Source organism: Vulpes lagopus, chromosome X, assembly GCF_018345385.1.
Source record: "Vulpes lagopus strain Blue_001 chromosome X, ASM1834538v1, whole genome shotgun sequence".
In the NCBI taxonomy this organism is placed as follows: Eukaryota; Metazoa; Chordata; class Mammalia; order Carnivora; family Canidae; genus Vulpes; species Vulpes lagopus.
In genome coordinates, this window is record NC_054848.1 from 15,454,203 (window position 1) to 15,469,939 (window position 15,737).

At 49.7% G+C, this 15,737-nt stretch overlaps 1 protein-coding gene across 1 annotated transcript in view; it reads right to left on the bottom strand.

Annotated features, from left to right (window-relative positions):
- Positions 1-15,466, bottom strand: part of MAP3K15 (mitogen-activated protein kinase kinase kinase 15) — a 113,844-nt gene extending 98,378 nt beyond the window's left edge. Inside the window, exon 1 of the mRNA XM_041740045.1 lies at positions 14,996-15,466. Within this exon, the coding sequence (XP_041595979.1) occupies positions 14,996-15,335 (340 nt within the window). The 5' untranslated portion in view covers positions 15,336-15,466. The remainder of the gene's footprint in view (positions 1-14,995) is intronic.
- Positions 15,467-15,737: the final 271 nt, after the last annotated feature.

A 15,737-nucleotide genomic window follows, 5' to 3' on the forward strand; every position in this document is an offset into this window, starting at 1 on the left:
ACGCTAGGGTGCACTCATCGCTTAAAGCGCTAGCAGTACCAGCACCACCATGCATGATGGGACGCGTCACAGCTCCAACTCTGGGCTCCCTGGTAGCCTTTACATCTACCACCTCAATACTTCCACCTTTGCCACCTGAATGTTCTCTTCCGCTTCCTTCCACCCTTTTATAAAGGGATCTGCTTTGACACAACTCTCCTCAGCAAATTTCGAGACATCGTTCTCAAAAGCCCTTTTCTGACCAGCAGATAATGACTTTCTCTTCTAAAAGGTCTGTGTCACACATCACCTTCAAGACGTGTGCAATTTCAGAGAGGAGTAGAGCTTGATGTACTGGCACCACACAGCACCCCACCGTGAAGGCGGTACTGCTGAGCTTTTCTGTCTGAGTGACAAAATTGCAGGAAATGGCACTGCCTTCCTTAATTTGTTCTCTGATTGGCTCATTAAAAATGACCTCTGGTCAACACAAGAAGACCCATGGCTTTCACATCCACTTCAAAAATAACACCCTACCCCCCTTTACCTTAATAAAATCAACTGTTCCTTCAAGATCAACTCTAGGTGCCAGGACTCCTGCCGGGCCACTCATGTCACCCATTCTGTGCTCCCAGCTTCCGGAGAGGGTCAGCCCCACAGCCTGTGCAGGGGCACAGAGTTCATCTGGTGATGGCAGCAAGGATCCACTGCTGGATACAGGGCCATTTTTTCTTTGTCCTTATTCCATCTCATCTCCCCCCCACCATGTACCAAAATCCTTTTTTCTGGGTGGCTCTTTGAGAATCAATGTCCAGAGTTCCTGGTTTCCATCGAGCATGCCTCACTAGCCACAGACTTTATGAAAAGTATCTAGCAAGGTTGAGTATTTTGAATGCAGGATTCTCATTCTCAGGAAAGAAAACACATTTAAGTCAATCTGACCAACAAGTCTTAGAACGTCAGCCTTATGAGATCCAATGACAATCCAAGGGTCATTCTAGACATCAGAATGGTCTTGGCTCCCAGCTCACAACCAAAATAACTGGAGGGCTATGTTGGAGGCCCATCAAGAACCTTTATGATATCGACCATTTCCATTGCTTTGTGTTTCATGTATTCCACTTCCTCTGCTCCCAACTTTTAACAGTCACACAGAGCATCTCATCTGGACAGAACTGGCCTGATACAATGCAGCTAGCCTTGAGGGTATTTTTGCTCATGGTGAGTTGATCAGTAAGACAGAGATATTATATTCTGGTTATGCTTCACGACAGGACATGTCAAAAATGTAATGGTACGAGTTTAAGTTCTGGCTCTTAGTCAGATGAAGTAGACATCCCAGCCTGTCTCTCCCTGAATGCATCTATAAAAACTTGGCAGAAAGGATCGAATAGCTGTTTAATAATCTAGAAAGGAAGCAAGCAGGTTAGAGAAGACCTGATTCCAATGTACCGCCAAACCCAAAGCAAGTTCCTTATTTCCCCCTCAGACTCTCCCCCTGCCAGGACTAAAGGCAGCCCGAAACCCTCCAAATAGGTGCTGGGTGTCAATGCAGAGAGCACCAGGAGAGGCTCCCTAGTTCTGGCTCAGAAAGCAGCAAAGGGGCCTCCAAATGCTGAGAGTGAAGGCAGTTCTCTACTTTTCTCTTTTCCCTTGCACCCCAGGACCCCTGTGACCCCCACGGCCATACCAGCCAAGGTTGGCAGAGGCAGCAGGGCCTACAGTCACCAGGGCCTCTGCTCTAACCTGAGGAGCTGTGGTCCCAAGGGGGGGGGGGGGCAGCGAATCCCCATTGCTTTTTTCCCCCTCTCCAAATTCCTGGCCTCAAACATGGGCACTTGTGCAAAGTGTGAGGCAGAGTGGCTTGACTAAATCTCCCGGTGTTCGGCCCCAGGACTGAAAAGGGGAGTCCCAGTAAATCACCAAGTACAAAGCCAAGCAGCACTGAAAACGCTTTGAAAGGCTACCACAACTAAACCCGAGCTTGGCAGCCTAAATCAACCAGGCCGACCACCCGTTAGGGCAAAAATACCAACAGGCTCCATAGGATATATGTGAGGCCTGGGATCTCATTTATAGGATTTCAAAAGATCCAGGGTACAATCCAAAATTACTTTGAATTCAAAAAAGCAGGAACGATTCAAACTCACATGGGAAAGACAACCAATGGAATCTGATAACAAGAGGTCACAGAAATCAGAATCACTGACAATGACTTTAAAGCAATTATTATAAAAGTTCTCCAAGAAGGGATGCCTGGGTGGCTCAGTGGTTGAGTGTCTGCCTTTGACTCAGGGCGTGATCCTGGGGCCCAGGATCAAGTCCCACACCAGGCTCCCTGCGAGAAGCCTGCTTCTCCCTCTACCTGTGTGTCTGTCTCGGTCTCTCATGAATAAATAAAATCTTTAAAAAAAAAAATTCTTCAAGAAGTAAAGGAAGATACTTCTGAAAAGAATGGAAAAAAATAGAAAGTACCAATGAATAAACTGAAGAGCCAAATGGAAATCTTAGGAATGATTAATAACCAAAATAAAAAAAACTCACCAGATGGGCTCACAAAAAGAATGGACGTAACAGAGGGGTCAGTGAAACTAAAGACAGGTCAGTAGAAATTATCTAATTTGAACAACAGAAAACAAAGACTTTAGAAAAATCTAGAAATTAAGACTCTCTTCCAAAAGCCCATAAACCAATAGGTAAAAAGTGCAGGGAAGGATCATGAACAAACAGCGCTCAGGTAAAAAAGAAAAGGGAAGTATGTCCAACTACACATAGAATAAGGCAAATACAAGTTAAAACTGAGATACTGATCCCTGGGTGGCTCAGCGGTTAAGCACCTGCCTTTGGCCCAGGGCACGATCCTGGAGTCCCGGGATCGAGTCCCGTGTCAGGCTCCCGGCATGGGGCCTGCTTCTCCCTCTGCCTGTGTCTCTGCCTCCCCAATACGGTAGCTCACGGTGGTTTGGATTTGCATTTCCCCGACAAAGGACTGTCTTTTCATGTGTATGTTGGCTGTTTGTATATCTTTTTTAAAAAAAAAAAAGATTTTATTTATTCATGAGAGACAGAGACAGAGAGAGAGAGAGAGAGAGAGAGAGAGAGAGAGGGAGAGGGAGAGGGAGAGGGAGAGGGAGAGGGAGAGGGAGAGGCAGAGACACAGGCAGAGGGAGAAGCAGGAGCCCGATGTGGGACTCCATCCCAGGTCTCCAGGATCACACCCTGGGCTGAAGGCGGCGCTAAACCGCTGAGCCACCCAGGGATCCCACAACTTTCTTTTTTAAAAGAAGGTTAAATCGAGAGTTACCATAGGACCCAGAAATCCCACCCCTAGGCACACAGGCAAGAGAGATGGAAGCAGATGTCCACGGCAAAAGTTGCTGCGTTATTCCCCGAAGCCAAAACCAGAAACCACCCCAATGCCCAGGGAGATACCACCCTGCAGTACATCCAGAACTTCACGCAGCCGAGTGAAAGGGGCGCAGTCCGGTCCCGTGCAGCGCCACGGATGAGCTGTGGACACGGGTGAGAAGACCACACGTTCATAAGGCCGTTCATGGGAACAAGCACGACTCGAGAGACGGAAAGGAGAGGAGAGGCTGCCCTGCTCCGGGGCTGCATGGCTGCGGCGGGGAGGGACTGCTAACCGGTGCAGGGGTTTTCCTGGGTGCAATGCAAGGGGCCTGGGGCGAGCCACGGTGACGGCTGCGCGGCTCCCCAGACCTGCAACAACCTCTGGGCTGTCCGCTGCACTGGATCGATTATACCTCATGAAGGCTGGGTGGGTTGGGTTGTCGTGTTTTTGTTTTTTAAAGTAGAAGAGTCTCAGCGGTGGCTGTTCCTAATTGTTGCAAACTGGGAACGACTCGACGTTCAACAGAGCACATAAACTGTGGTGTATTCTTACAACGAAATACTACATAGAAATGGAAAGGAACAAACTGCTGCTGTGTTAACAGTAGAGAGGAATTCTGCAAACATAATGGTGGGTGAAAGGAGCCAGAGACAATAAAGGAAATTGTGTTATTCCGTTTATAAAGAGAGAGAGAGAGAGAGAGAGAAACCAATAAATACTCTTAACTCTAAAGAACACACTACTGGTCAGCAGAGGGGAGTGAAACAGTTGATGGGGATGAAGGAGGGCCCTTGTGACGAGCACTGGGTGATGGACGGAAGTGACAAATCACTATACTGTACACCTGAAACCAATATAACACTGTATGGTAACCATATTGGAATTAAAATAAAAACTTTTAAAATAAGAAAAAAAAAAGGTACCCCAACAGGCAAAACTACTCCCTGCAGACATCGGGATAGTTGGTGCTCTTGACTAGGCTGGAAAACAGAAGCAAGCACACTGGTGTTTACTTTTTTGATCCAAGCATGGAGTTACACATCATGTAAAGCTTTTGAGAGCTCATAGAGCAGTACATTTAAGACTGTGCCCTTTTCTGGATGTGCTTTGTACCTCAATAAAAAGTAAAAATAAAGAGGATATTAAAGCAGAGGTTTATACCTTTTCCTCACTTCCATTCTTCAACACAGGACCAGGAATGAAGCTAGGATTAAATCTCCAACCTCAAAAACTTTGGGCAAAAAAAAAAAAAAAAAAAAAAAAAGGTCTGACCCAATTGCAGGAGTATAATGGGACCCTACTACCTGACATTTCTTGAGCATTTACCACATTCAGGGCACTATGCTTCAATCTCTACCTAGAGATTTTTTCAATGAGACTCAGAGATGTTAGGTAAGTTATCCAGGGCCACACAGCCAAAAAAGGACAGGGCAACAAAGGAAACCCAATCTGCCAAACTAAATGTTTCTTCCCCTCTTCCACTTGTGTTACCAAGGGCAGTGGGACACAATGATGGAACACAGGTTGGTCAAGCCTCATTATGGATCTATTTTGGTGGAATGCCTGGGTGGCTCAGTGGTTGAATGTTTACCTTTGGCTCAGGTCATGATCCCAGGGTCCTGGGATCGAGACCCGCATCAGGCTCCCCATAGGGAGCCTGCTTCTCCCTCTGCCTATGTCTCTGCCTCTGTGTGTCTCTCACAAATAACTAAATAAAATCTTGAAAAAATAAAAATTAAAAATGGATCTGTTTTGGTGGTCTTTATGCTGGAGGGCAGAAAGGCCATTTGCCCAAAGGATAACCTGCACTTCCTACACTTTCCTGTATGGTGAGGTGAAAGGGAGGCAGCCGTGGTTCTAGCAACTTGACTCAAAGTGCGTGGAACATACATCCAGGGTGAAACCCTTCTCTCAGGTGCTTGACACAGGTGTCAGGAGTTCTTCACACAAGTCACCTGCGTCCAATCACAGACCTCAGGGTAAAAGCTACAACAGTCAAGTGTTCAGAAGAACACATGAAAGTATGCATACAATCACAACCTGGAAGGAGACAAAGACTTCTCAGGGATGACACAGAGGCAACCTTAATAGAACAATAGTGTCTGTGAGACATTATCAGAATGAAAATTCTCTGCTCATCAAAAGTCCCAAGGAGATGAATAAGCAAGCCGCAGTCTGGGAGCAAATGCTCAAGAAATATACTTCTGAAAAGCACTTGAATCCAGAATATATAAAGAACTCTTCTAACTCAATAAGAGGACAATCCAATTAAATGGGTAAATGATCTCCACAGACACCTTACGAAGATATCTATCATGACCAAAAAGCACATGCAAAGATGCTCAACATCATTAATCATCAACAAAAGGGGAATAAAAACCATTGTGAGAAACCACTACAGCTCCACCAGTAAGGCCAAAGTTGAAAAGCTCAGTAACACAGTGTCGGTGAGGACGTGAAGCCACCACAAGTCTTGTGCATCAGTGCTAGGAACAGAGAAGAGTACAACCGCCTGGGGAAAAGGTTTGGAGGTTCCTTACACAGTTTAACACACGCCTACCCTTTGATCTGGCCATTCCACTGCTGGTTATTTACCCAAGAGGAATGAAAACACTTGCCCACAAAAAAAAAAAAAAGACCTATATACAAATGTTCATAGCAGTTTTATTTGTAACAGCCCAAACTAGGAACCACCCACATGCCCTCCAACAGGAGTATGACTAAACCAACTGTGGTATGTCCACGCAACCCAACAGTGCTCTGCACCAACAAGGAGCAAACGACAGATACGCAGCACGATACAGGTGAATCTCAAAGACATCACGATGAGCGAAGGAAGCTAGACCCAGGAGAGTACGCACTGTAGGAGCCCTTTTATACAAAACTCTAGCAAAGGCATGTCTAACTGGTGGTGACAGCATCCCAGTCACTTCCTGGGGGCTAGGAATGGGGGTGGAAAGGGGAATGAGCAAGAGGTGACATGAGGGAACTTTCTGGACAGATAAGACTTCTATTGTGATAAAGTCTGTTTTTGCGGGTTTAGTCATTTATCAAATTGCATAGCGGAGATTCTTACATTTCAATGTATACACACTATACGGTAAAAATGTTTAAGACTAAGAACCAAGTGTGGAGCGGGGGGTGGGGTGGTAAAGAAAAAAAAAACGTGGCACAACGTTAATCATTGTTGAAGCTGCATAATGTGCATGCTTGAAATTTTCCATAATAAAATTTCAAGAAAAAAATTCATCTATATCTAATGCATCTACTCTTCTCCTGCTTCCACCTCTAATTCTGCTCGGCCCCTGGACTGACCCCGATTCTCCGGTGAACTCTGTTTCCTGCCCAGGTCCACAGCTCAACTCCTTCCGGCGCTGCACCTCCTACCACCAACCAAGCCCTGACAACTGCCAGGTATTTGGGCCAAACCCTGCCACACCCGATAGCCTGAAAGCCGGGAAGGTATCGGGGAAGCCAGAAGTTTTCCAGCTGGCTTTGCAGGAGTTCAACCCCTTCCCCACCAATGTGATCTGACCGGGATTTAAACAGATCCTATCGCAAAGCCTGATACACTCAAGCTTTAAACAGGAGTATAAGGCTTGCATTCCAAAAATATGTAAGTTGGCCGCTAGGAACCCAAAACACAGTTTGCCCCAATAACAACATACAGCCGGCAATGCAGCAGGCCAGCCCCGAGACTTTATCTACCCTAAATGCACTCAGAGCTCAAACAGCAAAGCTGCAAGGAAATGCTGCAGGTGCAATGCTTCTTTCACTCAGCCCATGTGACGAAAAATTGAGGAAAGTTCCAGGTTTTAATGCTGAGTCAGTAGCAGTAACAGCAGCTAGAGAGGAAGGAGGCTCTGGCAATGGCCCCCATGGGCAAGCCAGCAGCCAGGTCCAGCAGAGGTCAGCTGAGGTCTTGTCAAGGGGTCATGTGGTCTTGTCCCCAGGAGTAAAGTCACTGTGGCCCGAGCAAGCCATGCCACTGTCTCCAGTAGGGAGAGAAGAGACTTCTGAGTTATAACCCTACCTGTGATCTCCCACTGCACTTGTTTAAAATAAAATCACGTTTATGTTATGAAAAATATACATCACCGAAAATGTGGACAAATAAAAAAAAAATCAGTATTCCCAGAAGAGAGTTCAAACCACTGTTTTCATTCCAGGGCCTCCGGTTGAGTTGTTTTGGTCTCTTCTATTTGATATGTACCACTGAGGAAAAAGGTTCAGATCCAGAAATGTGTCATTAGGATGTACCTTCTTTCCTAGTAAGAATCACGACTGTACTTTATCTATGCCTGTCCACCATTTTCAGCATGGTTTCTCCAGGAAACCACACTCTGACTTCCATCTGAGGGTACCAAACAAGTCTTGCTTCATCTCAACAGGAGAAACCAAGTGCCATCTGTATCCACTGAGAGTTATTTTAAAAAGGAACTGGATAGCTATTCCTAGGAATCACTCCAGGAGTAGCAAAGAAAACCACATCTGGCTCCCTACCATTGAAGAGTTCAAGGTCTTGCAAAAGATCATTAAATTGGTAATTACTTAATCACAACTGTGTTACTAGCTAGGAATGAAAACCTCCGTGTGACTAAAGCTGGCAGAGAGCAGGCGAGGAGTCCGTGAAGGCTCCCTTAAAGAATGGAGATGTGAAAGTTAAGGGCGTTTTGGGCAGAGCAAGACTGCAGGGTGGCGGAAGGTGCCAGGATATGGTGGCATCAAAGCAGACGACACAGAGTGGAACACACCAATACTGACCCAGTATTAAGAGACTAGTGACAAAGCCGTGGGCAGCAACGTGGATGAGAAAAGCCAACGCCTGGACCGGGGTAGCAGGGGCACACAGACTGAAGTCAAGCAGATCTGGGAACCATTCTGGAAGCAATAGGCTGGCTTCAGCAATGACCCAGGGCGTGGGGTCAAGACTGACTCCCAGGTTGAGGATTTTGCTCTTTAATATTTACTTTTTTAAAAGAGAAGACGGGGGATCCCTGGGTGGCGCAGCGGTTTGGCGCCTGCCTTTGGCCCAGGGCGCAATCCTGGAGCCCCGGGATCGAATCCCACATCGGGCTCCCAGTGTATGGAGCCTGCTTCTCCCTCTGCCTATGTCTCTGCCCCTCTCTCTCTCTCTCTCTGTGTGTGTGACTATCATAAATAAATAAAAATTTAAAAAAAAAAGAAAAAAAAACAAAAAAAAATAAAAGAGAAGACGGTGTCTAACTATTGCCCTTACATTCTGCTGGAAATAGATCTGGCCAGTCTCCTGACCACGTATAGATGCCACGCAAAGTGCATATTCTACAACCATCGAACCCACACACCCCACAGGCCTGTCTTCCTTAGAACACTATGCATTTTCCGAAGCGATGGGGAGAGTGTGCATCCAATTACAAGCCAGCTTAAGGCATTTATAAAGCTCACTCTTCAGCAGAAGCACCTGTGAATTAAGTCCACAAAAGCGGAGAGATGCATTTTGGCAATTCTGCAGAATGCACTGCAAGCTTTATTAGCGTAAGCTAGGCTATGCTGCCACAGGAGATGAATCCCCAAAATTTCAGGGGCTAACTACCAACTCGAACATATGACCTTTGAGTCTGCCAAAATAGAGGCAAAGTGAGATGGAGGTGGCACACTAATTTCTCACCTTTTCTCCCCAAGATTTTATTTATTTATCCATGAGAGAGACAGAGACGTAGGCAGAAGGAGAAGCAGGCGCCCTGCAGGGAGCCCGACGTGGGACTCGATCCCTGAACCCCAGGATCACGCCCTGAGCCGAAGGGAGAGGCTCAACCGCTGAGCCACCCAGGCATCCCTCTCAGTCACTTTCAAAGTGATACTTGATGTTGCTCAAATCTCAGTGACCAGCACTGATCACAAGGGCCCACGCTAACTGCAAGGGAGACTGGGAACCACGAAGAGACGGATGCAGGCAGGGCACGGTCTCTGCCACACGACACATCAAACTGATGAATCCGCAAGAACGGGGCACCCGGGTGGCTCAGTCAGTTAAGTGTCTGCCTTTGGCTCAGGTCATCATCTCAGGGTCCTGGGATCGAGCCATGCGTCGGTAACCCCGCTCGGTGGGGCATGTTTTTCCCTCTCCCTCTGCCCCTCCCCCCCACTCATGCTCTCTTTCAAATAAAGAAATAAAATCCTAAAAATAATCCACAAGTAACATCACAGATGGAGAGGCTAGACATAACCCACGTAAAGGACAGCAAAAGCTAAGAGCCGGTCACACTTTAAACCATTACATGCTCTATTTTGGCAGAAAGCCTGATATTACCATCAGCTTAAAAACACAATCACTACAATAGCACTTAATAGGAAAAAAATAACCTAGACTCCAAAGCCAGTGAAACCAAAGAAAACAAACTTGAACGTGTCCCCCCCTCCTCCCCCACTGCTGGGACTAACCCGGGGACGCCAGCGTCTCAATTCTGTCGTCCTCATGCACGGCAGCAGAGGTGCGGGCTCCGCAGTGGGGGAAATCACGATTGGGAGGGATCCGGGGCACGAGGGGCTACCTGGCCCCACCTCCTCTTGGAGAGACATGCCTCGCCGACAACTTTCTAGCGTTTGTGCTCAATTTTCAAGACCCAAGTTATGCTCTTACCACGAGAACACCCCCCCACCCCCAAATCATAGGAGCCTGACCAAACAAAAGCTTCTCTCTGGCTTATGCAAAATAAGCGAACACTCCTGCTCCAATAGCTGTCATCCAAAGAGTGGTTCAGAGATCCAGGTGCCTTCCATCTTGTGCCACTGCCATCATCTACACTGGGGACTGTGGAAAAGGGTGACAGAGCATGGGAAGGACTACTAGATATGCTCACACCTAGGTCCAGAAGTGACAGACTCCACCTGTACTTCCATTTCATTGGTCAGAGCTAGTTATACCTCCCACCGAGGCTCAGAGGGTGCTAGAAAACCCAGGCCTGCTTTCCAGCAACAACTAGCAGCGTGCATCTCCGCTAACCCGGCAGTCTCTGCCATACTTTGCAACCTGCAAATGATTCTGTATGAGGCAGCCAGGAAAGGAGCGTCCTCAGGATAGAGCACAGCTGATTAGCTCATCTGGAGACCAAAGCCTAGGCCTTGGTCTTTTTTTTTTTTTTAAGATTTTATTTACTTATTCATGAGAGATACACAGAGAGAGAGAGAGAGAGGTGGGACAGAGACACAGGCAGAGGGAGAGGCAGGCTCCATGCAGGGAGCCTGACATAGGACTCGATCCCGGGTCTCCAGGATCAGGCCCTGGGCAGAAGGCGGTGCTAAACCGCCGAGTCCCCCGGGCTGCCCAGGACCGTGGCCTTTTTAATAGATGTTCAGGAAGTGCAAGGATTTCCTACCACAGGTGGCAAGAGCTCACCATTTGGAAAATTACCATGAACGTAACTAAAGAAAAAGACCTCAGAAGTAGGGCCCCTGGGTCAGGAAAGCAGCATCTAAATGAGGCTCAGAGAGAAGCAAAGTTAGGCACAGCCAGACCCAACAGCACTGGAAGAGAACCAGCGCCCAGGGCAGGTAGGGACAAGGCTTGATCAAAGCGGTGGTTCTTGTCATTGGACCAGTTACCAGCTAAGGCAGGAAGGCCTCGAATTAGCACACAGGTGGAGGCTCTAACCTAGATTGGTCATTAACCACTCAACCAATTGGAGAGTAAATGGGCATCAATAATACAGTGCATTCCTCGGAGATAACTGTGTTGTATTCTACTGAACCAGATTCTCAGTTTCAGATTTGATACCACAGTAATCCTATTCGACTATAGTATCTGGGATAATAGTACTTCATCCCAAAATGTGTGGGAAAGCAAGAGAGAGTTACACGGATTTCCTTCCTGCAGGAAGTCTCAGGTTTTGCTATGTTCACAAGCACTGAGAAGCTCCGAGAAGCAGCAGACACTCGAAACAGAACAGGCTGCTCCGTGTAAATAGAGTCCACACACACAGTAAGTGACCTCGAGTCAGGACCATGAAGTCTGTTCCAGTAGATAAATGGGCACTTAAACAAAAGGAGTAAAGGCCAACCCAGAAGAGGTTTCTTCTAGAAAAAGAAATTAAGGGGCACCTTGGGTGGCTCAGTGGGTTAAGGTCTGCCTACAGCTCAGGTCATGATCCCGGGGTCCTGGTGAGCCCCCATGTTGGGCTCCCTGCTCAGTGGGGAGCCTGCTTCTCCCTCTCCTTCCGCTTCCCCACCCCCCTCTCATGCGCTCTCTGATAATTTTTTTCTTTTTCTTTTTTGTTGAAGATTTTATAGACACAGAGGGAGGCAGAGACACAGGCAGAGGGAGAAGCAGGCTCCCTATGGGGAGCTTGATGTGGGACTCAATCCCCAGACCCAGGATCATGCCCTGAGCTGAAGGCAGACACTCAAACACTGAGCCACCCAGGCATCCCTCTCTGATAAACTTTTTAAAAATCTTAAAAAAAAAAAAAAAAGAGAGAACACCTGTTTTGTTTTCTAAATACTGGAAGTAACTGTGGGATTGACCCCCCACTGCTTAAGAGTTCTACTAAATTCCAGACTCTCATCTTTGAAGACGGAGGACACTAATAAAATGAACGCTAGTCCTTCTACAGACCAAAGGCACACAGAGATGACCACCACCTCCGCTAAAAGTGAACAGGATGTCCCTCAAAAAAAACTAAACATGAAATGACCATATGACTCAGCAATTCTGTATCTGGATATATACCCCAGAAAGTGAAAGCAGGGGCTCCAACAGGTATTCAGACACCCACGGTCATTCCGGCATTACCTACAATGGCCTATAAAGGTGGAAACAAGCCAAAAGCCCACCTGCAGATGCCAGGATTAACATAATGCGGTACACGCCAACGGTGGCGTACTCATTAGGCTTCCAGGACACTGTGCTACGTGCCACAGTGCAAATGAACCTCGGAGACACTATGCTGAGATAAGCCAGACACAAAACACAACTACCGTAGGATTCCAGTTACATCAAATCTATAGAAGAAGTAAATTCACGGAGACAGAAAGAACAGCAGTTGCCAGGGGCCAGGGGGAGTGAGGAACGATGAATTACTGTTTAAGGGGAACAGGGTTTTTGTTTGGGCTGATGAAAAAGTTCTGGAGATGGGCGGTGGTGTCGGTTGCACAAGAGGATGAAGGGACTTAAGGCCAATGAAACGCACACTTAAAAATGGTTAAACGGCAAATTTTATGTACCATGTATTTTAGGATTTTTTTCAAGTACTCACGGCCATGTTCTTTCACCAATGTCCCTGGTCCTCACTTGGGTTGAAGGCCTGCCTGTGGCGCTCTCGCACCCCACCAAATCACCCGGGCACCGAGGACCTAGAACCTCCCCTTCAGACCCACACAGGACCACGGATAACTGCACAAGGAGTGGGAAAACACAATCCAACCCAGCCTTGCCCTGCTAGGACAAGAGACCAGAAGTGTTCACGCTTCACATCAGGCTCCCCAAAACACATGTAGGACAGCTCCAGTGGTCCCCTTCCCAACAAGCATTTTTCTCAAACAGCACGGTCCAGTGGGACCTTCTGGGATTAGGAAAATGCTCTCTTCGCTATGCTTGTTGAGCACTTGAGATATAGCTGGTGCAAATAACGAAGTGACTTATAGCATTTAAACGGACTTCGATGTAAACTGCCAAAAAAACAAAACAAAAAACCGCCACCTGGGGCTAGTAGCTACCGTGTTGGACAGTGTACTTTTAGAACTTTTAGAAAGAAGCCAAAGTGGGGTGCCTGGGTGGTTCAGTCTCGGTTAAGCCTCTGCCTTAGACTCAGGTCATGATCCCAGAGTCGTGGGATCAAGCCCTGCATGGGGCTCCCTGCTCAGCAGAGAACCTGCTTCTCCCTCTCCTTCTGCCGGCCGCTCCCCCTGCTTGTGCTGTGCGTGCGTTTTTTGCTCATTCTCTCTCAAGTTCTGTCAAATAAATAAAATCTTAAAAAAAAAAAAAAAGCTAAAGTGACAGATTTGCTTTCCCGTGTTTCTGTTGTTTTGTTTTGTTTTAATGGAAATGCCCAAAGTCCATCAGTGGCAGAGATTAGGAAGCCGGGGAGGGGGGGAGGGGTCCTGAACCCACTGCTGGATTTGCCGTCAAACCTACAAGAAGAATTTATTAGTGATAATGACGTACTGAGAAATGACTTACTCAAGACCAAGCCAAGGTCAACCAAAGGAGGTACATGATGCAGAAAATTCTAGGCAATCTGGACCTAGAGCAAGAGAAGGTGCCTGTCATGTAGCTCCGGAATCAAAAGCCAAAGATTTCTGACTCACAGAACATTCGCACCCAACCAGAAGGGGTCCGGTTAGTAGATGAAGGCTTGTTACAGACACACACACTCCCCCAGAGAGGAAAGCTATGGCACGCCAGTCTTCAGAGTTGGCGCCAGCAGGCAGGAGGCCACAGTCCTGCACCACAGCAAAAGGAACATTTAACCTTTCAGAGAAGAGGCTGTGCAAACTCCAATTTCAGAGGAGAATGAAAAGAAGTCAAGAAAGTGGAGTGGTTCTGGGTGAAGTGGGCTCCCCGGGAACTGTTCCGAAGAGACACGGCACTGAGGAGCACCCTCCGAGTGGTCAGAAACCTCAAGAGAGCGTTTTCAACGGGCTCAACTGCCGCCCTATTTGAACAAGCCTGACACCCTGGCCCCCTCCAGGTGGGGACGTTTGCTCTGCGGGAAGCAGATCCAGGTTGCCTCCCCGGGAGTAGACACGGCCCTTACGGCTACTGCTGCAGCACCCCACGGCCGCGTGTCCAGCTCCCCCCACCTTCCCACATCTTTAGGCTTAGGGGAGGCACTGTTACCACCTCTTGACCGGTGGGGAAACCAAGGCACAAGGACTACCAGGTTACTACCGTCTCATGTATGGGGCTTATTAATGTCACTCAAGGGCCAGAGGCTTGTCACATAGATTCCAAAGGTTCAGTAAGGAGACGCATCCAAGCAGCAATCCATTCCACACCTGGAGAAACCGGCCGACCGAAAAGTCTTGATTTTAAGATTGGATTCTTACCACCCGCTTATCACAGCGAGCTTGGAGATCTAGTATCCCATTCCAGCAACAGAGGAGACCCCGAGCCCCCAAACGCTTGTGCACTGTGGGATAAAATATACACCTGTCAACGCCGTCAAAGCGCGCTTGGGGGTAGGAATCACAGTACTGGAGGGAACGGCGGGCGTTTCTAAGAGCACCTCCCGCTGCACACATATACCCGCCCTCTGTGGTAGCACCCGCACTGCCACTCTTGGCTGCAAAATGGAATCACCTGGAAAAGCATTAAAAACTCCTGAGCCCTCGGACTGTAGGATCTTTCGTCTGAGATACACCCTGCGCATGAGGAGCTTGAAGAGTGCCCCAGGTGCCCGTCGCGTGTGCCTAGGGTCGGAGCCCTGACTGCGGCAGGGGCGGCGAGCGCGGAGGGCTCCGCATCCTCTGCGTTTCGGGCCGCTTCTTGGCTCAACTGAGGTTTAAGGAGCTCAAAAAGTAACGAGGCTCAGTGCCGGCGGGCTCCATTTTCTCATTTGTGGAAAGGTACGAGGCTCCGCACCGTCGCCGCGGGCGGGCAGGGCCGGCGCGCGGGGACAGCCGGCGGGGAGCGCGAGCGCGACGGGGCCGCGGGCGGGGCGGGGGCGAAGGGGGCATCCGCCTCACCTGCGTCGTAGAAGGCGTCGAGCACAGCGGTCTCCCCGAAGTCGAGCTGCCCGAAGGGCACGGAGGTGAACTGGGCGCCCTCGGCCTCGCAGGCTCGCAGCAGGCACTGACGCGCGCCCGCCTCGGGGCCGCCGGCCGCGCCGCCCGGGGGACTCTCGCTGCGCACGTACACGGCCCGCAGGGCCCGCCGCGGCCCGCCCGCGCCCCCCGCGCCCTCGGCCGCCCCGTCGGGCTCCGCCGGCCCCGCCGCGCCCTCGGCTCCCGGCGGCAGCGGGCCCCGCAGTGACTCGGCCGCCGCCCCGAGCGCCCCGGCCGGGGGCGCCCCGCCGCCGCTCTCCATGCGGCCGCCCCGCGCGCCCCTCCTGGGGGCCCCCTCCGCTCGGGCGCTGGCAGGGCCGGCACCTGCTCCCGGGGCGCGGGCGGGAAGCTGCGGCGGGCAGGTGAACGCAGGAGCCCGCGCCGCAGACGGAAACTCCGGCCCCGCGGCCCCCGGGCGCCCTTTGAAGGCCGGGGAGAGGAGGCGGGGGCTGGGGACGTCAGGGCGAGCGCGGGGCGGGGGAGGGCTGGGAGGGCGGCGGGGCAGGAGCTGGCGGGGCGCCCCCTGCCGCCTCCCCCGGGCAGCGCCCGACGAGGGCGGATTCGGCGTCGGTCGCAGGACCTTGGGGTTGCCGTCCCGCCGGACTGGCCAACGTCAGGAGTCCCGGTTTTAGCCCTCGAAACAATCTGAAACTCTTCAAGCCGG